Below are 25,023 nucleotides of genomic sequence, written 5' to 3'. Positions count from 1 at the left end.
CAGCTCCTCTGAATACAAGCCAAGACCCTCCATCAAGAGAAGGAGCCCCTCACCCTGTCCAGCCTCTTCCCTGCCCCACCCCCACTGACAGACAGCGGAGCCCCCTCCCCCTACGCTGTGGATAATTCCGCCACCACGGTAGCCTCATCACTCCTCCCTCTGTCTCTCCCACCTTCCCTTCAGCCCATGTAATTTGGGGAAATATGGACCTGTTTAGATTTTGACTGTAAACATTTGATTGATCTTCTCAAATGGGCTGCTCTCTGGCGAGACGGAAAGTATGTTTGTGATTTTCCCCCTTCTTTTAAATTGCAAGAAAAGGCAAAATGCTGTTTTTCTTCCTGAGACTGTTCCAGTACATAAGGATGAGTTTGAAACACTGAGCCAAGCCGGCCTGGCTGGTGATTCAGCCAGGAGCAATCATGGGACAAAGGTGTCACTCCCTGCCAGCCGTCACACCCAGCAGCCCAGCTTGACCTCTGGATCCTTGCTCTAGCCCCCTCCCCCCACCCTCCACCCTCCCCACCCAGCCTCCAGCCAGAGGAAGTGGTTCCAGCAGAATGGGCTGGGATGGAGTTTCCAGGAAGAACCCTCTTCAGAGTAGCCTGAAGCTCAAGGAGGAGGACCAAGTTTCTGCTAACTTCTCTGCCACTTCATCTGGAGCAGGTCACATCCCCTCTCTGAGCATTATAGGAAAGAGGTTTCAGATTGGGGAACCATAGGATCCTGTTCAACTTTACACATGAAGGATGCTTAGCAGAGCCAGAGCTCAGGAAATATCTGGGGAAGGAGAAGGAAGGAGGTAGGAAGGGAGGCAAGAAGGGAGGATTTGACAAGGGGGGTGAAGTCTGGTATTTCCTGGGATTCAGGACCTCTCCTTGTGAAGTTACAGGAAGTTGGCCCATTTTCCCTCAGTGCCCACCATTTCTGAGGATGTCAACCAGACTTCCAGCTAACAGGAACAGAGAGCCTGTACCTGAGGGCTCTCTCCAGCCACTAAGCCCGCTGTGCCGAGACACAGGGCAGAAGTTAATGCCTCTGGGGAGCAGCCTTCAGTCAGGACTGATGGGAGTTGAAGGGTAAATTCTCCAGGTGCCTCAGATGAAAGTACTTGGAGTTGTGTGTCTACACTGGTTCCCAGGGTTCCCCAGCAGGATTAGGCTCCAGATGCCCACAAAATAGTGGCTCCTTCCTTCTCAGCCTCCCTCCCCACCTGCCTACCAAGCAGGCTGGGATCATATCACTAGGGCTGCATATAAGGAAATGGTCCCACTCCCAAGTCAGCCAGGGGCATTTGCCGGTCAGCTGATTCTTCAGAAAAGGGCTCAGACTTATTGGGCCCAGAGCCAGGCTGACAGTGCAGCTGCCCAGAATATTCTGGGTATCCACTGTGGCCTTGGGTCTGCACCAGAGGGCAGAAGAGCAGCTGGGGCAACTAGATGCACAGCAGGGACCCACCCAGGAGGGTTGGCCACACAGGGATGCAGGGGGCAGGCATTGCAAGTGGGGAGAACAGTGCAAACAAGACATGGAATTTAGAATCTTTTTTTTTTCAATTCAGGAAAAGCCCTTCTGCAGTCTTATGACAGACCGTGTGTCACAAAATGCATGGCCTCACTGAATCTTCATCTCAGCCCTGTGATGTAGGCACTGTTAAGCTTTCCATTTTACATGTAGGGGAATCTAGGCACAGAGAGGTGAATTTGTTTGCCCAAGACCACATTACAAGTATCTGGCAAAGCTGAGACAGGAAGCCAGGCCCCTGGGTTCAGAGAGTCTAACTGGTGAGGAAGGGGAATACCTGGAGGTGAGGTCAGTGGGAGTGGGGGCTTCTGAACACTGAGCAGAGGGATCCAGTTTGTCCTCTGCCCCTTGGAGCTGAGGAGCTAGTGGTCTGGAAGGTGGGAAGGTGAACAGCAAGGCATTTATAGCAGGAAAGCTGGGGAGAGCCATGCTCCTTTTCTGCATGCAGTACCCTCAGGGGAGACCAACTGCCCTTAAGTACCTGCTCATCTTGGAGAAATTTCTATTACAAATGCCAGTGTCCTGGGACTTGGGAACTGTCCCAAATGGTATCTGTACCCACATTGACAATGAGACACACTGCCATCCACTGTCTGTCCCCTCAGTTAACCTGTCCCTCGCTGGCTTGATTAGGCTGTTTATCCAATCAGTTCTCCCATCCAGCCAACATTTACTGAAGACACCAGGGATTTGGCATCTTCCAGGTGCTAAGGACACAATGCTGGAAAAGACTCAGGCTCTGCCTCAAAGGCTTCATGGTCCAGGGCAGGGGAAGAGAAAATCAAGCAGATAAGTATATTGTGAGCATAGAGAAGGGATGTAACTGGTCTAAGTAGTCAGGAATGGCTTCCTGGAGGAGGTGGCATTCTAAGTTGAAATCTCTAAAAAATGGATAGGAGGTACTCAGGTTGAAGGAGCCAAAGTGAGTGATGCCATTTCTTAATTAGTAAAAAATAAGCACTGTTCCAAGAGCTTTACATGTATTAACTGTTAATCCCTGAAATGACTCTGTGAGACAGGTACTGTTACTATCCACATCTTACAGATGAAGCTCTGAGGCCCAGAGTGGTGAAGTCAATTACCCAAGGTCACAAAGTGCAGGACAAGGGTTTGAACGCGGTAATCTGGTGCCAGGCCATGCCCTTAAGTCTCATGCTCTGCTGCATCTAGATGCTAGGACTGCTCAGGGCCCTGCAAGGATGTCAGATGTGTTGAGCACAGTGAGTGAGAAAGCAGCAGAGAACAACACACCTGGAGAGGTCAGCCGGGGCTATGGACCTTGAAGGCCCTTGATACCCACATCAAGGACTTTGGAGAGGAGACAAATGCTGAGATGCTTTGAAGTCAAAATGGTCAAGATCTGCTGATAGGCTGGATATGAGAGTGAGAGAAAGAGGGGGGCCGGGGGGATGGTGGGTTGCCGCTTGCGTAAGAAGGTAGAAGGTGGAGCTGGAGGACAGGTTGTGGGGCTGATGATGCGTTGAAGTTTGGACAGGTAAGTCTCAGGTGCCTGTGGGACTTCCAGGATGAGAGGCAGAAGAAACAGCTGGACTAAGTCTCAAGGTCAGAAAAAGGAGATAGGTCAGGATGATCCTGGGTATCTACTGTCTGTGCCCTTTTGATTCCAGGTGTCCCAGTTTGGACAGTGAATTCTATGGTCACCCTGGACGTATCTGAGCTGCCACATGATTCATCTTGACATTGAGAAAACCTGGGTCCAGCTTTTCTGGAATTCACGTCTCTGTGCCTAGATTCCCCCACCTGTAAAATGGGAAGCTTAACAGTGCCTGCTCCACAGGGCTGTGATAGGGATTCAGTGAGGTCATGCATTTTGCGACATGCACAGTCTGTCACAGAGTGCAGTAGGGCTTTTCCAGACTGAAAAAATGATTCTAAATTCCACGTCTTATTTGCACTGTACTCCCGACTTGCGATGCCTGCCCCCTGCATCCCTGTGTGGCTAACCCTCCTGGGTGGGTCCCTGCTGTGCATCTAGTTGCCCCAGCTACTCTTCTGCCCTCTGGTGCAGACCCAAGGCCATGGTGGACACCCAGAATGTTCTGGGAAGCTGCACTGTCAGCCTGGCTCTGGGCCCAGGAAGTCTGAGCCCACCTGAAAAAAAAAGGACTCTTAACTTCAAATCCACAAAGGCAAGTCCACTCTTGGCTTATGCAAAAAGATGCCAAGGGACCTTTACACAGGAAAAGGGCAGGGGACGACACACAGCCCTCCAGTTGTGTTTTGCATCTCAATCAACATAGAGTAAAATATCTATAGAAAGAAACCGGGGTTTCGGTTAGACGGTTGGCCCCTAAGGGCAATCAATACTCTAAAACAGGATTCTGAGCCCAGGAAGGATCCTTCTCAAACTCCTCACCACCAGTTTCTTTTGAAGGCTGTGTGCCTCTCACTTGGTGAAGGCCATAGGGACACAGTCAGGAGGCAGCTTTTTCACTGACTTCCAGTCCCTGGCTCTGTATACCTATCACACAGCTATAGAAGGACATGAAGTTTTCTTGCATCATTGAATGGTGCTTTCAGAGGCCCAAAGCAGGAGGCACTACTGGGGTAATGTGGTGTCCCCAAGTGGCCCCCCATAGTGTTCAGCCCGAGAATCACAGTGGTGGAGAGGTGAAGACCATGGATTCTGGAGGCAGACTGTTATTTTTATCCATTTTCTAAGTTGTGTCCAACTCTTTGTGACCCCATGGACTGCAGTACACTAGGCTTCCCTGTCCTCCTCTACACACCAGGCTTCCCTCTTCTCCACTATCTCCCTGAGTTTGCTCAAGTTCATGTCCATTGAGTCAGTGATGCTATCTAAGCATCTCATCCTCTGCCACCCTCTTCTCCTTTTGCTTTCAACCATTCCCAGCATCAGGGTCTTTTCCAGTGAGCTGGCTCTTCACATCAGGAGGCCAAAGGATTGGAGCTTCAGGTTTATCCTTCAATTCATCCTTCCAATGAATATTCAGGGTTGATTTCCTTTAGGAGTGACTCGTTGGATCTCCTTGCTGTCCAAGGGACTCTCAAGAGTCTTCTCCAGCACAATTCAAAAGCATCAGTTCTTTGGCACTCAGCTTTCTTTATGGTCCAACTCTCACATCCATACATGACTACTGGAAAGACCATAGCTTTGACTATATGGACCTTTGTTGGCAAAGTGATGTCTTTGCTTCTTAATATGCGGTCTAGGTTTGTTACGACTTTCCTTCCAGGAAGCAAGTGTCTTCTAATTTCACGCCTGCAGTCACCATCCACAGTGATTCTGGAGGCAGACTTCCTGGCTTCAAATTCCATCTCCACCACCTATAACTGGGATCTCCTCTTGCCTCGGTTTCTTCATTGGTAAAATGGGGATGATCATTGTACCAGCCTCAAATAATTGTGGCAAGGATTATCAGGTAAGCAGATGCAGCACTTAGAACAGTGCTGGGAGATAGCTAACGCTCCATGAATATCTGCTGTTATTAGTAGTAGTATTAGCATTTATAATGGCGTCATCAGTTATCACCCAGCCTAGAAGCGGAAGCAAGTAGAAGAAAGCAGGAGAAGGAACGAAGAGAAGAGGGGTGGAAAAGGGCTTCTTGGCTGCCAGGGCCTTGCTCAGAAGTCCTCAGGGTTCCATAGGATAACATTTCATTGAGATTTTTTTTTTTTTTTTTTTTTTACCAGAATGAGAAATGCAGGTTCTGTGTCAGAAATCATTGCAAATTCCAAATTAGCGAGGTTTCATGGTCCGTGGAAAGGCGCTGGAGGGAAAATTGGTCGATGGGGTGTTTTTTAGCTGTCGGAGCAAGCTGGCTGATTGATTGAGTGTCTCTGTCAATAGACTGTGCAGACAGCAGCCAGGCTACCGGGTGCAGGCGAGCAAATAGGAAGACCGAACGCCCGTGAGGCGGAGGCGGGGACATGGCTGCAGTGGGAAGAGGCTTAGTGATACCAGAGACCGGGCTGGGAGTGCCGGGCTTCCTCACTCGCTGCTGTGTGTGCTTAGGCAAGTTATTATACCTCTCTGAGGCTCTGTTTTTCTCATCTAAAAACAACCCTTTCAATACCCGCCTCAAGGGTTTATTAAGAAACTTAAATGAAATAATGGGATTTAAATATCTGGTGAGGTGTTGTCACGTGAGAGGTGCTCAGTAAACATGTGGCCCTTTTACTGTAACACAGTGAGTTGAAGTTGGTCTACTTATGCTTCTGCCTAGAAACTCAGAAGCTGTGTTTAGAGGTGACAACCTCACCCTTAAATTGGGGACGAATGGGCCAAGTGGGTCCCCTCTGTGCCACCCCCAATGTGTTTAGAAAGAGACAAAGAGATGGGGATGACTTAGATGCAGAGGAAAATCTGACTTACAAAAATCTTTGAATTGGACAAACTTTTCAGAGGTCACTGAGGCCAGTCCCCTGTTTCCAGGGTCAGGCAGGTTGGAAGCCATATACACCTCAAAGATGACTGTGAAAGAATAATCCACAAGTCTCCCCACCAAGCAGAAGTTCTTTCTCTGATGGGAGCTACCAAGTCTCTTTCAAGCTAATTGAAATTATAATTGTAATAGACATTGTGCTCAGCTTAATGACTATATGTTTCCTACAGCTACCCCAATACATAAGGCATTATCCCCTTTTTAAATAGCCATTTACTTGGCTGTGCCAGGTCTTAGTTGTATGCAGCAGTCAAGATCTTTAGTTGTGGCATGTGGGTTCTAGTTCCCTGACCAGGGATCGAACCCAGGCCTCCAGCATTGGGAGCACAGAGTCTTAGCCACTGGACCACCGGGAAGTCCCGTTCCCATTTTTTAAATGAAAAAACTAAGTCTTAAATAGAGGAGAGATCTTGGTCAAGGTTATGCTGCAATATCATGGAGCAAGGAGAATGCAGAATTTATTCCAATGAGGAACTGGGCAGTGGCGGGGAGCAGGGGGTGCGGGGTGGCGCGGGCATTGTTCAGGAACAGCTGAGCTGAGCCTTGACGGCTGAGTGAGGCTTTTCCTGGCAGAGAAGTGATGAGAGGGCATTGCGGGCAGAGGGATCAGCTTGAGCAGACATCCAAGTTGAGAGACTCTGCCCCAAAGGCTATTTACAATGAATAATTACAATTACAATGACAGCTAACATTGATTAAGTGCTTACTCTGCACCAGGAATGGTGTTAAGCACTTACGTGCATCACCTCTATGAGCTGGGCACTACCATTAACCCCATTCTGCAGAAGAGAGATGAAGTGACTCGTCCAAGATCACAGCTTGAAAACAGCAAAACCAGCTTTCAAGCTGCAGTCTGCCTGATTCCAAGGCTCCTTGAGGTTCCTGGTTGTTTAGGCACTGTCTGTGCTCTACAGAGAAACCACAGAGCTGAAGAAGACTTCTGCCCATGTGCTAGAGCTATCCCAATATCTCCTAGTCTGTTTCTGCCCCAAGCGCTCTTAGGGCTTAGGGAACCCATCAGGGTTGAAGGGAGATAATCTAGAAGCTGACTGCCTAATAAAGATAAAGTTTCCTAATAAACGCAATCCGGCGGTAATGGGTTTGACTTTTAAAAGGCAGGTAAAAGTCCCAGTGGAGAGACAGACCTTTCCCATCAACTCCTTAATCAGAATTACTGTGGAAGAGCCATCTCTTACAGGTAGTACAGCTGGATGCCTGGGCTGGCATTCAGAAATGGTCACTTCCAGGTAAAGTCAGAAGGCTGGTCTCTCCAGAGATCCCTCTCTCCCACAGGAAATCCTGTCAAAAAGAATGATTAAGAGCAAAGGAGGGGCCTGTGGGACAAGCTTAGCTGTGTCCGACTCTTTGTGACCTCATGGACTGCAGCACGCCAGGCTTCCCTGTCCATCACAACTCCCAGAGCTTACTCAAACTCATGTCCATCAAGTCACTGATGCCATCCAGCCATCTCATCCTCTGTCATCCCCTTTTCCTTCTGCCCTCAATCTTTCCCGTCATCAGGGTCTTTTCCAGTGAGTCAGTTCTTCACATCAGGTGGCCAAAGTATTGGAGTTTCAGCTTCAGCATCACTCCTTCCAATGAATATTCAGGACTGCTTTTCTCTGGGATGGGCTGGTTTGATCTCCTTGCAGTCCAAGAGACTCTCAAGAATCTTTTCAACACCACAGTTCAAAAGCATCAATTCTTCGGCGCTCAGCTTGCTTTATAGTCCAACTCTCACATCCATATATGACCACTGGAATTAGAGGAGAATAAATGGGAAGGGTGTGATGTGAGAACTTGCTGATGATTGGTGCGGGAGCTTCAGAGGCGGAGTCTTCTAAGAACTTTCTGAAATGCAAATCAAAACCACAATGAGGTACCATTCCACACCAGTCAGAATGGCTGTGATCCAAAAGTCTACAAGCAATAAATGCTGGAGAGGGTGTGGAGAAAAGGGAACCCTCTTACACTGTTGGTAGGAATGCAAACTAGTACAGCCACTATGGAGAACAGTGTGGAGATTCCTTAAAAACTGGAAATAGACTGCCTTATGACCCAGCAATCCCACTGCTGGGCATGCATACCGAGGAAACCAGAACTGAAAGAGACACAAGTACCCCAGTGTTCATCACAGCACTGTTTATAATAGCCAGGACATGGAAACAACCTAGATGTCCATCAGCAGATGAATGGATAAGAAAGCTGTGGTACATATACACAATGGGGTATTACTCAGCCATTAAAAAGAATACTTTTGAATCAGTTCTAATGAGATAGATGAAACTGGAGCTTATTATACAGAGTGAAGTAAGCCAGAAAGAAAAACACCAATACAATATACTAACACATATATATGGAATTTAGAAAGATGGTAATGATAACCCTGTATGTGAGACAGCAAAAGAGACACAGATGTATAGAACAGTCTTTTGGACTCTGTGGGAGAGGGAGAGGGTGGGATGATTTGGGAGAATGGCACTGAAACATGTATAGTATCATATAAGAAATGAATCGCCAGTCTAGGTTCGATGCAGGATACAGGATGCTTGGGGCTGGTGCACTGGGATGACCCAGAGAGATGGTATGGGGAGGGAGCTGCGGGGGGGCGGGGGGGGGCGGATTCAGGATGGGGAACATGTGTACACTCGTGGAGGATTCATGTTGATGTATGGCAAAACCAATACAGTATTGTAAAATAAAGTAAAAGAAAAAAAAAAAAGAACTTTCTGTTGATTGGTGGAGTTGCAGTGGACCAACCTGTCCATTAATTCTGCCACCATCATCGTCATCATCACTATCATCACCAACATGTTCATCAAATAACATATGTTGAGCCTTTGTTATGTGTCCAGAAAACATGCTACGTTTTACATGTGCTAAGTTTTTACAACAGTCTAAGGAGACAGATAATATTAACATACCCATGAACATTTGCCATCCTCAGTTGGGAAAACTACGGTTTGATAATACTAAGTCACGTCCTCTGGGTCAACACAGCCTAGGAGCAGCAAAGCAGAGCTTCAAACCCATGTCCCTTTGACTCCAAACAATGCAGTACTTAACTATTGTTTTGTATTTATTTAGTAGTTTGTTGGAGGAATACATCGGAGAAGGCAATGGAAACCCACTCCAGTACTCTTGCTTGGAAAATCCTATGGGCGGAGGAGTCTGGTAGGGTGCAGTCTGTGGGGTCATGAAGAGTCAAACATGACTAAGTGACTTCACTTTCACTTTTCACTTTCATGCATTGGAGAAGGAAATGGCACCCCACTCAAGTGTTCTTGCCTGGAGAATCCCAGGGACAGGGGGAGTCTGGTGGGCTGCCATCTCTGGGGTCACACAGAGTCGGACACAACTGAAGCTACTTAGCAGCAGCAGCAGAGGAATATATGGTCTGGGTCTGCCTTTGATGGAATGCACAGGGTATTAAGCCTGAGACAGCGATTTGGATGCACCGACTTATTGACGGTATACTTTTAGAAGGAAGGGAGTGAGGAAGCAAGGTAGGGCAGCACAGAACACTAAGGCAAAGTGTGGTTTCAGCTGGAATCTAGCCTTAGCCTGATCCCACAGGGAGCTCTGGGTGTGAATAGCATTGCCTTGCTGCAAGGGAGATGGTTGTTTGTACTCCTAAGCCAGTCCTTGGCTGTGGGATGCCCTGCCACCCCTCAAGGGTGGACATAACCTTCTTGGAAGGGGTGCTCATGAGATATTTGCAGCGAACCCATTCACCATCTGACCAAGAGCTCTCACTACAGCTACCAAAGGACTGATTGGTGGTCCCTGCTCAGCCCCTAACTCACCAAGTGTCCTTGAGTGTACTGCTGGTCCCCTCCTCTGGACCCCAGCTTCTCCTGGGTAAAGTTCCAAAAACTAGCTTAGCTCTGCCAAGTTCTGGCTCTGCGGTCTAGCAACACAGTCAGTGCCCCCGGTCTGCAGTCTCTGTTTCTGTAACCCGGGAGGAGAGATGGGGCCCCTCGGATAGTTTCAACAGTGTAAGGCGAGATGTCTGACAGCTTCCCCCACTGAAGCTCTTTATCTCACTTCTCTGCTGTGTTATTTTAAAACTAACATGCCCAGACCTCAGGAGCTCACTGCCTGCAAGATTTGTGGCTTGTCTGTTCTGTCCTCTCTACAGATTTTAGCGGCAGCGTACTCTCTGCTTGTTATGAATTTTCTACCAAACCTCAGCCCCAGGAAGTGGGGATAGGTGTGCCATGCGTGTCTGTAGGAACACAAAGTCCAGACGGCACCACACTCTCAGATGCTGCCCCCACTGCCGCCTCCACCTCTGTGGTTCCAGCTAGTGTCCAGCTGGTTGTCCCAGGAGGACAGGGAGACATCAATTCACTCCTGGGCTTCTGAGAGAGAAGAGCCAGGACCCAGCAGGGAATGCCCCAGCGCAAGGAGGGTCTCCAGGGACACTCAGGGGCTCCCCTGAGCTCCCTGTTCCTCCCTTTCCAAGAATCCCGTCTAGGGCTGTTTGGGAAAAGAGGATGAGAATCAGCAGTGAGGCTCGAGAACAGTGTGATCACTCCCTGGTAAAAAGTGCCGCCCCATGCTGGAAACTAAGTGCTGAGCACGCACTATGCCATTTCATCCTCAAGGCCATCCCGTGAGGGGCCGACAAGTTGTGATTTCACCAGAGAGGGGAAGAGACTTGCCCAGGGTGAGTGCCTAGGCAGAGTCAGTGTGAGGATCCTGGCACCGTGCTCTGGCAGCCCTCCCCAAACAAGCAGCTTGCCCGCTCTGTGCCATCTTGTTTCCTGCAGGAACAGATGCCACCTCCCTCTACTTAAGACTTCTCTCTCGGGTCACTTTCACCCCACACGAGAGTTTCTTATGTACCTGCCCCATGACTTCCTCTGAAACTGTGAGCTCCCTGAGGGAAAGACTCGTGTCTGGATCATCTTGAAATGACCCTCCACCAGAAGTAAAGTGATGCTTAGCAGATGAGTGAAATAAATCAGTGAATAAATGAATAGCTAATGAAGAAATACACGAACGCATGCATAAACAATAAATGAATCACTGCACCTAAAGGAATATATTGGAGGAATCAGACATCTTATGAATATATTTTAAGAGTCAGTCTGCCAGGCTGGGTGACTTCTTCTTATTCTGAAACCCTGCCAGTACAACGCTCTCAGAGCTCACCTATGTCCTCAGTTTCCTCAGCACTCTAGCCAGCTGCTCCCAGAAGGTCCAGTCTGCTGGCTTTCAACACCATCTACATGATACCATCATTCAAGGATGTTTGCCCAGCATTGATGTCTTCTCTGAACTCCAGTCTCATGCACCCAATTGCCCACCTGCCATTGCCACATAGGCTGTCTAATCAGCATCTCAGAGTTGATGTGTCCAGAACTGAGCTCTGGGGCGCCCTTACAGAACACCCCTGGCCTGCAGCTGTCCCCACCCAGCTGTCCGCAGCGTCATCCTCCTCGTGGCTCAGACCAAAACCCTTGGAGTCGCCCAGAAGCAGACTTGGTTGTGTGCATGCATGCTCAGTCGTGTCCTACTTGATTCCAGCTTCAATATGTGTCCAGAATCCAACAGCTTCTCACCACTACTGCATTGATAACACTGATCCTGGCTCTCGTCTCCTCTCTTGTGGGTTGTTGCAATAATCTCCCCACAGGTCTTCCTGCATTTATCCCAGCTCCCTGGTCATCCTTGCTTAGCAAGCTGCTAGAGAGATCCTTTAAAACCTAAGTCAGATTATATCACTTTTCTGCTTAGAACCCTCCAATGGCAAGTCACCTCAGAGAAAAAGCCAAGTCCTAGCAATAGCCCAGCAGACCATGATCTGAGGCCTCCTCAGCCCTTACCCTTGCTCCCTTTGCTCACTCACTTCCATCCTCAGTGCGGGTAGTGTATTGCAATCTCAGGGTCTTGGCAATGGCTGTGCCCTCTGCCCATTTTGATCTTTTCCAGGCTCACTCCCTCATCATCTTCAAGTCTTGCTCAAAAGTCCCTTTCTCCATGAAATTTTCTGTTTTAAAACCACAGCCCTCTCCTGGTAGTAGCATTTCTGGTTTCCCTTATTCTGCTCCATTTTTTTTTTTAAACAGCTCTCATTGTCTTCAAATACTCTCCAAAGTTACCACTTATTTCTGCTTATTTTCTGCGCTCCTCCTCCCTCTGCCCATGCCAGGAGAATGCAAGCTCTACCAGGCAGAGATTTTTTTCTGTCTTATTCTCTGTGTGTGTGTCCAGTGCCTAGAATATGCCTTATACATAGTAGGTGCTCAGTAAATATTTGTTGAATCAGTGGCTGGATGAAGAAAAAGGAAACAGTCCCAGACAGCACCTCCGGGACATTTTTACTCTCTCAGCTGTTGAACAAAGGCTCCTCTTGCTCCAGGCTGAAGGTTTCCTATTAGGCTGAGGACTTCTGCCCTCTTCTCAGCAGATCTTGCTTGCTTGGTGCTTTCTCTAGCAGAAGGCATAATGATTCCCTAAAGGGACTCACCTAGCACAGTCACTCCCAGGGCAAGAATCTCTAATCAGCAATTCACCCTCCCTGGAGCAATGCAAACCCTGTCTGCAGTTTCAGCTGATGGAAAGGTCTTGAAAGTGCCCTGGGCCAGAGCAAGAGGTGTTTGCCTTGCCCATGGTGACACAGCCTGGTAGAACCAAGGCTTGAACCCAGGTCAGTAGAACTGCAGGACCTCTGCACTTGCCCAGCATCACCAAGTAACCCTTTACAATGTGTTCAAGTGAGAAACAACATTTTGGAATTCAGCCAGTTCCCAAGTTTGGGGCGCCTGCATTTCAGACAGCCCCAAGAAACCAATCCAATCCACCTCTCAGCACTTTGAACCCTCACTAGGCAAGTAGGCAATTGACAGGCCAGCCTGTGAAAGGGGAAGTGATAGGGTGGACTAGGGCTGGATTGGGGGGCAGCAGGGGGCTGTGCTCTGTGATGAGAGTTCAAAACCCAGACAGGTTGGGGGCCTGACCTGCTCAGCTGAGCTGGGTAAGAAGTGCTGAGCTGATTTTTCTCCATACGGTTCTTTCATCTTGTGACCTGAACTTGGGAACTGGACAATTTTAGATGTGCAGCAGGGTTTACCATGCACACATACACACGTTCACACACTCTCAGCCCTGAGAACTGAACTAAACCATTCTCATCAATTACCTGAGGACAGAGAGTGCTAGAGGGCTGGACTTGGACTCAGGATCAAGTCCAAATCCTTTGTCAAGTCTGCAACCTGGCTACTCAGAGTGTGGTCCATGGAGCAATAGCATCACCTGGGGATCTTGATAGAATGCAGATGCTGAACCAGTAGGTCTCTGCTAGGGCCTGAGCTTGGACATTTCTAGCAAATTCACATGCACAGGAAGGCGTGAGAAGCAGCTGTCCCCATGGCCCTGAAGACTAGCCCTGCCTGCCTCCTGATCTCAGATCCTGTATTGTTTCTGCTCTCCCACATTCACTGCAGCATTATTTACAGTAGCCAAGGCATTGAAACAACCTAAGTTTCCATCACCAGATGAATGGATAAAGACAATGTTACATATATCATATCTATTAATATATCTAATAGATAAAATGGAATTCATTCATAAAAAGGAAGGGAGCCCTGCCATTTGCAACAACATGGATATACCTTGCGGGCATTATGCTAAGTGAAATAAGTCATCCTCAACTCTTCCGTCCTCCACCCCAGCTATCTCTTCCAACTTACAGCTTCCTCTGCAGTTCTGTGAAGTCCGTTGCTGTGGCTCAGTACTTGGCCTTTGCACCTGACCAATTCCCATACATCTTTTAGGAAACTTTCCACAGCCATCTCCCCAGGCTGGATTAGGTGCTCTCTCTGTGGTCCTCTGAGCTTCTCTCCATTGGAGAATTACCACATTGTAATCCCCAACTGAGGAATCAATGTTCCTCTTCCAGGTTGGAAACTCCTTGAGGACGCAAATAAGTCTTAGTTACTTTGGAGTCCTTGAAATCTAATACCAAGTAGGTGTTCAGTAAACAGCTGCTGAATAAGTGAATGAAATGATGAGGGAAATGCCAGCCTCATAAAGCTTCTTTGCTTTCTCATTCAGTTCCTGAAGCTGAGCATTGTGGCCTATGCATCCAAGTGGTGTCTCCCACGGTGGTTCTCTGGAATCCCTGGTCTTCCCCTAAGCTCCTGTGCTTTTTTTCCAACTGCGAGATCAAAACTCAAAAGAGTCACAGCTCCTGCAAATTATCCCCAACGAGGTTTAATCAACCTTGAAAGGGACTTGGTACCAAGACCTCAGGCCAGAATAGTAACAGGATCCAGACCAAAGAAGGAGCCAAGGCACAAATTAGCCAAATCCATCTTGCCCAGGAGCTAGCTTAGCCCCATGGTAAGCCTCAGGCTCTCTGGTGGACCCATGAGCTGAGGGTCTTGCACCGTCCTTCTCTACTGAAACAAGGAGGCGGTAGGTTTCTGGCTCAGTGCAGAGACAAGGGCAGGTCATTCACAACTCTGGAGGCAAATATAGAACAAGAACCTGGGCATGAACCTTGGATGGGAAGCAACTGACTTTGCCTCCCCAGGTCTCAGTGTCTTCATCTGAGTAATGGGGATAAGTTCATCAAACTGAGCACCTTACCAAGAGCCTGTCAGCATCCATTGAGACACTGGATTTGCAAGTATTCTACACCCTGGGAGAAGCTATTGATGGGCCGGGGAAAATAAGTGTCAGGGATGTCATAAATCTAATGGCCAAGTGCCATTTCTATTTGTGGAATATAAGATGCAAGCCAAACCTTAAGATACATCTACTTCTCCAAACCCATGAAGCAAATCCCTGTCTTACAGGAAAACTACTAAGATTCACCTTGTGCCCCCACTTATTATCTCCTTATGTTTTCAGAGTGTTTTCCAGATTGCTCTCCTTTTTATCTCAGCTGATTCTCATAAACAAGCAGGGCAGCTGGTGCTCTTGCCATTTACCGTTTCTGGGTCTCAGTTTCTCTGTCTGTATAGTGGGCGTTCAGAAAACTAAGATCATGGCATCCGGTCCCATCACTTCATGGCAAACAGATGGGGAAACAATGGAAACAGAGACAGACTTTATTTTCTTGGGCTCCAAAATCACTGCAGATGGTGACTGTGGCGACGAAATTAAAAGATGCCTGCTCCTTAGAAGAAAAGCTGTGACCAACCTAGACAGCATATTAAACAGTAGAGACATTACTTTGCCAACAAAGGTCCATCTAGTCAAAGCTGTGGTTTTTCCGGTAGTCGTGTATGGATGTGAGAGTTGGACTGTGAAGAAAGCTGAGCGCCAAAGAATTGATGCCTTTGAACTGTGTTGTTGGAGAAGACTCTTGAGAGTCCCTTGGACTTCAAGGAGATCCAATCAGTCAATCCTAAAGGAAATCAGTCCTGAATATTCATTGGAAGGACTGATGCTGAAGCTGAACTCCAATATTTTGGCCACCTGATGCAAAGAACTGACTCACTGGAAAAGACCCAGATGCTGGGAAAGATTGAAGGCAGGAGGAGAAGGGGACGACAGAGGATGAGATGATTGGATGGCATCACTGACTCGATGAACATGAGTTTGAGCAAGCTCCGGGATTTGGTGATAGACAGAGAAGCCTGGTGTGCTGCAGTCCATGGGGTCGCAAAGAGTCAGACATGACTGAGCAGCTGAACTGAACTGAGAGTGGGCATGGCCATGCTTGCTCCTGGGTTTCTTTGGAAGCTTAAATGAGATAATGCATGAGAAAAGCTTAGCTTGGCATCTGGTACAGAGTAGGTGCTTGATAAATGCCTGCTGTAATTATGATCAAAGGATGTGGAAAAGGGACTTCCCTGTTGGTCCAGTGGTTGAAAGTCCATCTTACAATGCAGGGTGTGTGAGCCAGGGGAACTAAGATCCCACATGCCAAGTGGCAACTAAGTGTGTGTGCCGCGATTACAGAAGCCTGTGTGCCACAACAAAGACCTGATGCAGCCAAATAAACAAAGGACATGAAAAGAGCACTGGGCTAGGAGTCAAAAGGCCACATAGTTCAACCCAGAGTTCTAACATCTGTCTCCATGTGCTCCTTGTTTCTTGGGACCTCAGTTTCCTCATTCTGCACAGAGAAAAGTGGAGGCCGGGATTCTCACTTCCCTCCAACATTGTTTGCGTCTGATTCCCCAAATAGTGTTTAACTCAAACTAGCACTCGAGGCTCCCAACCAGGCTGAGTGAGCACTTTGGTGGAGTCACAAGCTTTGATGGGGGAGGCAGCTCAGGAGACTTTTGCAGAAAGTTCAGCCCTCTTATCGGAGGCTGAGAATCTGCTGGTTGCCATGACTACGGATAGCCGCATCTAAGCTCTAGGTCGCTGATTAGCAGGAACCTGAGCAGGGAGGCCTTGAGGAATTCAGCTTCCTCCCTCCTTCTGTGAAGCGGAGTGCACCAGCCCTTGACTTCACTGTTTTAGCTGTCCCCTGAAGATCTCACCTTCTTTTAAGTATTTTTTTTAATGCAACATCAAAGGGCTGTGTGGTAAAAAAACAAGGCAGCTGCCGGTACTCCTCAGCAACGATGGAACACAGGATTTTTCTTAAAGCTCTGCAAGGATGTAAAGCTGGAAGCAAGGAAGGAAGATGGGTGGGGCCAAGGGGGTGGGGGTGCCATGGCTGAGGTCTGAGTCCTCTGACGTGCTTTGTGGCCTCAGACGGGTCCTTCTCCCTGGACCTCTGCTTATTTATATGTGAGGAGAAGTTGCGTCTGATCTATGGTTCTCACATGAGATCGGACATCAGAATTTATTTGTAAATTCCTTCCTTCCTTCATTCAACAAATGTTTCTTGAGCAGGAAGGCACGCTATGCCATGCACTAGATCCTTAGGGACCCAGTGGTGAGAAAAGAGACTAGTTGCCACTCTCAGGAAGCTCACATTCTAATCCAGAAGACAGTTACCAAATAAACTTGGAAAATGGTCATTTCAGATATTCATAGTAATGAGTACTCTGGAGGAGGGAAGGTACAACAAGACTGTGATGGAGGCAGGTGACAAGAAGAGCCTGATTGCTTAGAGAAGTCAGGGAGGGCTTCCCTGAGGAGGTGACATTTGAGTGAAAGGAAGGAGCTAGAAGAACAGCATACCAGGTGGAGGGAACAGAAAGAGCAAAGGCCCTGCTTAAGGGACCTGTTCCATATGAAGAGTAGCAAGAAGGCCATGTGGCCGGAGCAGAGTAAGGGAGAGGTGGAGGGGTAGGAAATGGGGTCTTGAGTAGGACAGCACTGGAGAAGGAAATGGCAACCCGCTCCAGTGTTCTTGCCTGGAGAATCCCAGGGACGGCAGAGCCTGGTGGGCTGCCGTCCATGGGGTCGCACAGAGTCGGACACGACTGAAGCGACTTAGCAGCAGCAGTAGCAGCAGAGTAGGACAGAGACCAAATCAATCAGAGCTTTTTAATCCCAATGATCATTTTGGATTTATTGACCCAGTAGAAGACAGAATTACCTGGGATGTTTCTTTAAGATACAGGTTCCCACATTTCCTCCTTGGACAGTCTGATTTATTATGGCTATGATGGGACCTAGGAATCTGTATTTTCAAAAGCTCCTTGGGGGCCTCTGAAACTGTGCCAAGTTTAGCAAAGCCTGGACTACATGCTCCCTGAGTCTCTTTCAATTTTAAAAAAGCTAAGAGGCAAAGTGTTAGAACACATTGAAAAAATCTTTAATTTTATATGAGGAAGGAATCCTTTCTTGTTTCCCTCACCACTCCCTGTCAACCTGATAGAATTAATTCTATTCTTTGTTTTGTAATCCCGTGTAAAGTACCCAACACCAGGAATGGGAGACCAATGCTATTGGGAAGAAAAAAAAAAATGCTACCATGTCAGGGAGTGTCAAGTTATAAACTGTAGCAACTCCATTATACCTCTACTCATCAAACCATTGTCAGGGATTCCCCATCCCTAATTCTGAACAAAGCTGCTGGCAGCAATGGATGAGGCATGTCCCTGCCCTTAGCCTCGTCCCCCAGTGCCTGGCAATAGCATCCCCCAACTTTCCCCACACTGGAGATAACCCATGCCTCTATTAGCACAAGTCACTGATACCTTCTGCCCAATGCCAGCACTATTTGTCATTCACTGCCAAACTCATCGCATCAACTCTCAGTTTCTGCCTAGGACAAGGTTGCCTCAGGCACATATTTGTGTCTTGGTTTCCTGCAATGCTCCAGAAAGCCCAAAATTGCATTCTTGTATGTGTGTCCAACTCAAGACTCTCTTCAGCAATACACATCCATTGATAAGCACACTGATCATTTTTCTAAGGGAAATATGAGGAATAATAGAAAAGGCATTGATTGAGCCATCTGAGTAGACAGAGATATTGGCTGCGTTATTTCCACCAACTGTTACCATGAAGGGATTAGCTCAAGGCATCTCAAAAAGCTCTTTATAATTTTTTGAAACCGATGAATGTTCTCTTTAGTCAATGCCTTTGCCCTTTCATTTATTCCTTGAACAAATGTTGCTAATTGTTTATCCCACATTTAACCAGCAGCCGAGGATGCTAGTTCTGCTTTCAAACTATAGCAGAATCTAATCACATCTCATCACCTCCGCTGCTGCCACCCTGCTCTGGGCCTGCTCTATTGCCATGGTCTCCCTGTCTCTGTCCTTCCCTCCCTTCCTTTGAGTGTCCTGAGCTCAGGGAGTGAACCTTCTGAGCATCACCCATCTCAGCCACAGGGAACCCAAAGTTTTTCCCATGACCTGTAAAGACCTCATCTCTGATCTCTCCTCTTATCATTCTTACCCCTGCTTGGTGTTTCTTGAGTATGCCAAGTGTCTTTGAACTTGATATTCCTTCTGCCTGGAACATACTGCTTGCAGATATGTGTGTAGAAGTTACATATTGCTGAGCAACAAACTACCCCAAATGTCTGTGACTTAGAACAACAATTAACAGTGTGAAGTTTTGCAGTTTCCTTGAGTTAGAAGTTTGGCTGGGTGACTGGGTCACTACCTCTCAGACATTAGCCACGGCTGCTGTCTCATCTGATAGCTTGCCGGGGCTGGAGGACTCACTTCCAAGGTGGTTCACTCACACGGCTGGTTGTGCTGGCTGTTGGCAGGAAGTCTCGGTTCTTTGTCACATGGATGTCTCCAAAGGGCTGCTTGAGTGTCCTCACTACATGGCGGCCAACTTCCCTCAAAGTGATCAATCCAAGAGGAAGAAGCAGAAGTTACCTTCATGACTTAGTCTTGAAAGTCACACATCACTTTTACTTCATTCGGTTCATTCAACTTGAGTCACGAGCCCATCCAGTATCCTAGGGGAGGGAAATTAGGCTCCCTAATTGATGGTATGAATGTCGAAAATTTGTAAACGCATTTTAAAGCCAACACAAACTACAAGGTTAGTCCCTGATCCTTCAAGTCTCCACCCTGTTACTTCCTAAGAAAGGCTCTCCATGATTATTTTGCTGTTGTTGTTGTTAAGTTGTTAAGTCATGTCTGAATCTTCTGTGACACGTTGTACTGTAGCCTGCCAGGTTCCTCTGTCCATGGGATTTCCCAGGCAAGAATACTGGAACAGGTTGCCATTTCCTATGCCAGGGGATCTTCCCAAACCAGGGATTGAACCCCCATCTCCTGCTTTGGCAAGCAGACTCTTTACCAATGAGCCACCAGGGAAGTTCCCTCCATGATTACCCAATGTGAAATAACAGTCACCCCTCTCACTTTTCTAGGCCCTATACACTGATTTATTCTCTATATAATTTATTACTGATGAATAAGCCATATTATTACTTGCTTGTGCATTTATTACCTGCTTTTCCATGTATAATCCAAACTCCATGATCTCTGGGAACACCTGTGTCTTGTTCACTACATCCCCACACTTAAAACTGGCCCGGAGACACTGCAGGCACCCAGGGAATCAGAGCTGATGAATTTTAGGTTAGCCTCAGCTAGGACAAGAATGGCAAGAGGCAAAACTTGCTGGAGGCTGGGCAGAAATTGCAAGCTTTGAATTGTCTGAAAAGAGCCAGGACAGCATTCCACACGGACCAGAGGGAACAAAGACCAGAGGGAACAAAGACATAGAAATGGAACCCTCATCATGGGGGAAAAGTGGAGTTCTGGAAGCATGGAATTGACAGTGAGAGGGCTGGGTAGACCCCACTAGAATCTCCATCTTTCCTGGGCTTGAAGCATCCCCTAGCTCTGCTTCTAAAGATACACTGATAAGCGGCTGACGGAGATGGATATGTTTTGCTGCCCTCCCTTCAATATTGACCAGGCTCGGCCTGCGCTCCTGGCAGCCCCAAGGAGCAGGGGGGCTTATCAGATGCATTTATCCTGAGTCGTAAAGCCAATCTTGATGCGGTGGCTGCAGAAGCTCAGTGCAGGAGAGATGCTAGTGCCTTCGATCAGTGCTTGACCTGGGATCTGCAGGCAGGCGGGCAGGCGGGGAGTGCAGCAAGCGTGCTGGCTGGATGTTGCTAGATCCACCTGTGGCTCTCAGATTCCTGCCTCTTCCTGGTTAGGAGCCAGGAGATTTGAGTGACAGCCCCTTCAGAGACTAAGTAACTAGGCAATTGCTTTTCCTTCTCTGGGACTCAGAGAAGGAGGTGGGACACAGGTCATCTTTCTGTGCAGTTTGGACCTCATCTCAGAGGCAGAGGGGAGAACTTCAGGCCTTCATTGGAACTGCTATCCCAAATGGGTGAGCTCACACCTGCTAAGGACACCAGATAGGAGGCTTGGTTCACAGAGAAGTAAAGGAAAATGGAAATGACATATTTTAGGCCTTTCCCGTTTGCTTATATTATCTTATTTTATCTTCACTACAACTCAATGATATATGGACTGATATTATCCTCTATTTTATAGCTGAGTAAATTGCAGCTCAGAGAGGTTGAGCGACTAATCCAAGGTTCTATAGTTACTAAATGGTGAAGATAGTGTTTGAATTAAGGTATCTCTATGCCACACACAGATAAGATAGAAAAATGGGATAGAAATGGCAAAAGAGAGTTTGAACTAATCGTAGCTCAGTCAGTAAAGAGTCTGCCTGCAATGCAGGAGACCTGGGTTCAATTCTTATTTGGCGGGGGGCTTCCTTGGTGGCTCAGAGGTTAAAGCGCCTGCCTCCAATATGGGAGACCCAGGTTCGATCCCTGGGTTGGGAAGATCCCCTGGAGAAGGAAATGGTAACCCACTCCAGTATTCGTGCCTGGAAAATCCCATGGACAGAGAAGCCTGGTAGGCTACAGTCCATTGGGTCGCAAAGAGTCGAACACGACTGAGCGACTTCACTTTCACTTCCACTTTTGTCTTGCTTTTGGCCTCCGAAAACGTCTTGAGGAAGGAAGTGAAATGCTGATTCCCAACCCCTCCCTGTGATTAAGTCAGGATAGCCTAAAGCCCCTAAACCTCAGTGGCTTAACCTAACTAAGGCTTATTTCTGTCATGCAAAGTCTGATGTGATCCAGGCATCTCTCTTCCCATCCAGTAGCTTCACTGTTTGGAAGGTGTGGCCTCGAAAGTCTCTGTGACAGAGGGAAAGAGAGAGCTGAAGATGGCCCACAGATCTGACTGCCTCACCCCCACGCAGAGACCACTGACCCCTGATGATATTTATGACCCCAGCTTAACTCCAAGGGAAGTCAGACATCTGTGCATGCTTGATGAACATTAAGAATCTCTGTCATATCCTAATGCTTTTGCCTCCTTCTTTCTTCCTCTATAGGACAGAACCCCAGAGCAGCCCCATGGTCTCAGCTCAGGATGGACCCTCGGAAAAGCTGAGCCAGCATTTGGCCTCCAAGGTCTTGGGCACCAACAGCTGGGACAGAGGCAAAGCCTGCCGGGAGCCCAGTCCCGCCAGAGCACGCAGGTGAGACTCTGCCCCCATCCCCCTCTCTGATCTAACACGGAAGTTCAAGTTGAGGCTGAAAAAACGAAGTTTATTTCTCCAACCGCTCTTCCCCTCTGTCTCTTGCAAGTTCCTCTTTGAGATCCTTAAATCAAATCAAAACCCATTTGAGAATTAGTTGGAAGCTATGAGTACTAAGAACACCCTCCTAATTCTGTGTACCATTTCAGAGGATTCGTAGACTCCCGAGGCTAGTGAACAGGTGTCTAAGTAGTTAAATATTTACCCCCTGTGATTTTTATTTTTAATCTGCTAAGAGTGAGTCTCTTGAAGATATAGCTATATGATTTTTGTTGACTGGCAATGCAGAGACGTTAACATGTATTCTAATTACTTATATCGTTTTTTTTCTACTAACTGTAAATACCAGATTTTTAAATGGAATTAATTATGGCAGCATTTTTTGATGTTTTATAAAGAGTTAAGTAACTTCCAAAAGATCAGCCACACAAACAAGTTTGAGAAAGCAGCTGGTTTTGTGGGAAAGCTCTCAGGACAGTAATCACACAGGCCTCGATTCATATCCCCCTCAGACACTTCCTAACTGCGCAGCCTTGAGCAAGGCAGTTCACCTTTCTGAGCCTGATTTTCTTTGCCTGTAGAATGAGACAGTAAAAATCATAACACCCTCAAAGTGCTTTTGTTAGTATCAAAGTATATAAAACATTTGGTGCATAGTAAGTGGATATACAGTAGCTGTGTTATTACTAATAATGACAATAATATTCTTATTAATATTCTCTTTTCCCAGTGAGGTTCAGCAGGGTTGGCCTGTTTCAATTCTCAAGCAGTTTTTCATCCAGAACCGTATCTTTTTGCCGTGGGATGGATACTGCTTTAAAAAAAAATCCCTGGAGCCTGCCCCAATTATAAAAGGAGATAACTTGACTTCATTTAACTGCAGCCTGAGCATTTGAATTTAATTGAACAGGAAATAATTATTCCTGAGGAGTGGAGGTTTTTGAGGTTCTGTGAAGCGATATGAGATATGTATCTCGTTACATTAGACCTTGGCAAATATACTTTTAATAATCAGCTGCTACTTAACCTGCCTTTTGCCTCCCATTTAATTTCCAGCAGGAACTACAGACACGATGTATTGGGGAGGGAGGATGCTGAACTGCTGATTAATTATTTAAAAACCGATTTATTTACCAAGGTGAGCCATTTGCAAATTCAATAATAAATCTATTAAGGAGCAGTTAACCTCTATAACTCTGTTTTAAATAATCAATTGGTGTTTGGGTAACGTAGAGCATCTGTCTTGTTAGGTCAGCGTTGGCTCCTTATTTGAGGCATTTAACCTGAAGTGCAACCAAATCAGCCATGAGGTGGTGATTAGGTATTCACTGAGGGTCCTTCACCCTCCCAGGAACTGGATCATCTCTCAGCTACAACAGCACCAGTTGGCGGCTCGGGGAACCCTGGGTCCTCTAACGCCTTGTTCTGTGTTCTCCTCAGTGCCTCCCGCAGCAAAGACTTGACGCCGCTACCTTCCTCCAGGGGGAAGAAAAAGAAGAAGAAAGCTACGCGGAAGAAGAGGAGGAGGTGAGGGCTCCTGAAGATGGGGGAAGGGACAGAAGGGTTCCTGAGCTAGGCAGTGACTCCTCTGGGGTTCAGATCCCCTCTTTGCCTCTCAACTTGCTGTGTGACCTTGGGCAAGTCACTTCACTTCTCTGAGCCTGTTTCCATTTCTGAAACATGGTAGAAATACCTACCTCTTGGGGTTTTGTGAGTATTAGACAAGAAAGTTGACATGGAAGCAGCTGCCACAGCGTCTGGCACACAGTAAATGATAGTTAATGTGAAGCATGACCGTGACCATTAGTATTTACTTCTTTATGTATTTTTGGAGAACTCACTTTATGTCAGTGCCATGCCAGGCGCTTTGATCTCATATAGTTATAGTTGTTTTTCTTGTGATGAGAAATCTTAAGGTCTAATCTTTTAGCAACTTTCAAATACACAGTGTTGACTCCAGTCATCATGACTCCTTTCTCTCATAGTTATTATCCCCACTTTAGAGATGAGAAAATAAAGGCTCAGAGAGGAGGTGACAGAACTTACAGACGCTTGATTCTAGGCTCCTCAGCTGCTTCTACCACTACAAAAATGCCAAAGATAATGGACTTTATATATTTTTCCAGCTATTGACTCTTTTGTACCATATGGATTTTTTTCTATACACAACCCTTTTAGTTTTTGTGCATTTAAAATTGTTTTCAGGCTTTCTTCTAGGCTGTGAATCCCTACACTAAAAGCAGGTTCAGTGTTCCAGACCCCAAAGGGTGGTCAGAAAGATGGTTCTTACATGGCCTCAGTTCAGTCGCTCAGTCATGTCCAACTCTTTGCAACCCCATGGACTGCAGCACGCCAGGCCTCCCTGTCCATCATCAACTCTCAGAGCTTGCTCAAACTCATGTTCATCGAGTCGCTAATGCCATCCAACCATCTCATCCTCTATCATCCCCTTCTCCTCCTGCCTTTAATCTTTCCCAGCATTGGGGCCTTTTCCAATGAGTCAGTTCTTCACATCAGGTGGCCAAAGTATTGGAGTTTCAGTTTGAGCATTAGTTCTTTCAATGAATATTCAGGACTGATTTCCTTTAGGATTGACTGGTTTGATCTTGCAACCCATGGGACTCTCAAGAGTCTTCTCCAACACCACAGTTCAAAAGCATCAATTCTTCAGCACTCAGTTTTCTTTATGGTCCAGCTCTCACATCCATACATGACTATTGTGAAAACCACAGTTTTGACTAGATGGACCTTTGTCGGCAAAGTAATGTCTCTGCTTTTTAATATGTTGTCTAGGTTGGTCACAGCTTTCCTTCCAAGGAGCAAGCCTCTTTTAATTTTATGGCTACAGTCACCATCTGCAGTGATTTTGGAGCCCAAGAAAATAAAGTCTGTCACTGTTTCCTTTGTTTCCCCATCTATTTGCCATGAAGTAATGGGATCAGCTGCATGATCTTAGCTTTCTGAATGTTTAGTTTTAAGCCAGTTTTCCTGCTCTCATCTTTCACTTTCATCAAGAGGTTCCTTAGAAGGGAAAGTTCAAAACCCTCAGTTCAGTTCAGTTCAGTCGCTCAGTCGTGTCCGACTCTTTGTGACCCCATGAATCGCAGCGCGCCAGGCCTCCCTGTCGATCACCAACTCCCAGAGTTCACTC

At 47.1% G+C, this 25,023-nt stretch overlaps 1 protein-coding gene across 1 annotated transcript in view; it reads left to right on the top strand.

Moving 5' to 3' along the window:
* The window catches only part of SRRM4 (serine/arginine repetitive matrix 4), a 174,883-nt gene that overhangs the window by 105,601 nt on the left and 44,259 nt on the right, over nt 1-25,023 (top strand). Inside the window, exons 2-3 of the mRNA XM_015101644.4 lie at nt 21,666-21,812; nt 23,313-23,399. Coding sequence (XP_014957130.1) covers nt 21,666-21,812; nt 23,313-23,399 — 234 coding nt within the window. The remainder of the gene's footprint in view (nt 1-21,665; nt 21,813-23,312; nt 23,400-25,023) is intronic.

This window comes from Ovis aries, chromosome 17 (genome assembly GCF_016772045.2).
Source record: "Ovis aries strain OAR_USU_Benz2616 breed Rambouillet chromosome 17, ARS-UI_Ramb_v3.0, whole genome shotgun sequence".
Taxonomy (NCBI): domain Eukaryota; kingdom Metazoa; phylum Chordata; class Mammalia; order Artiodactyla; family Bovidae; genus Ovis; species Ovis aries.
This window is presented reverse-complemented; position numbering and strand designations above follow the sequence as displayed.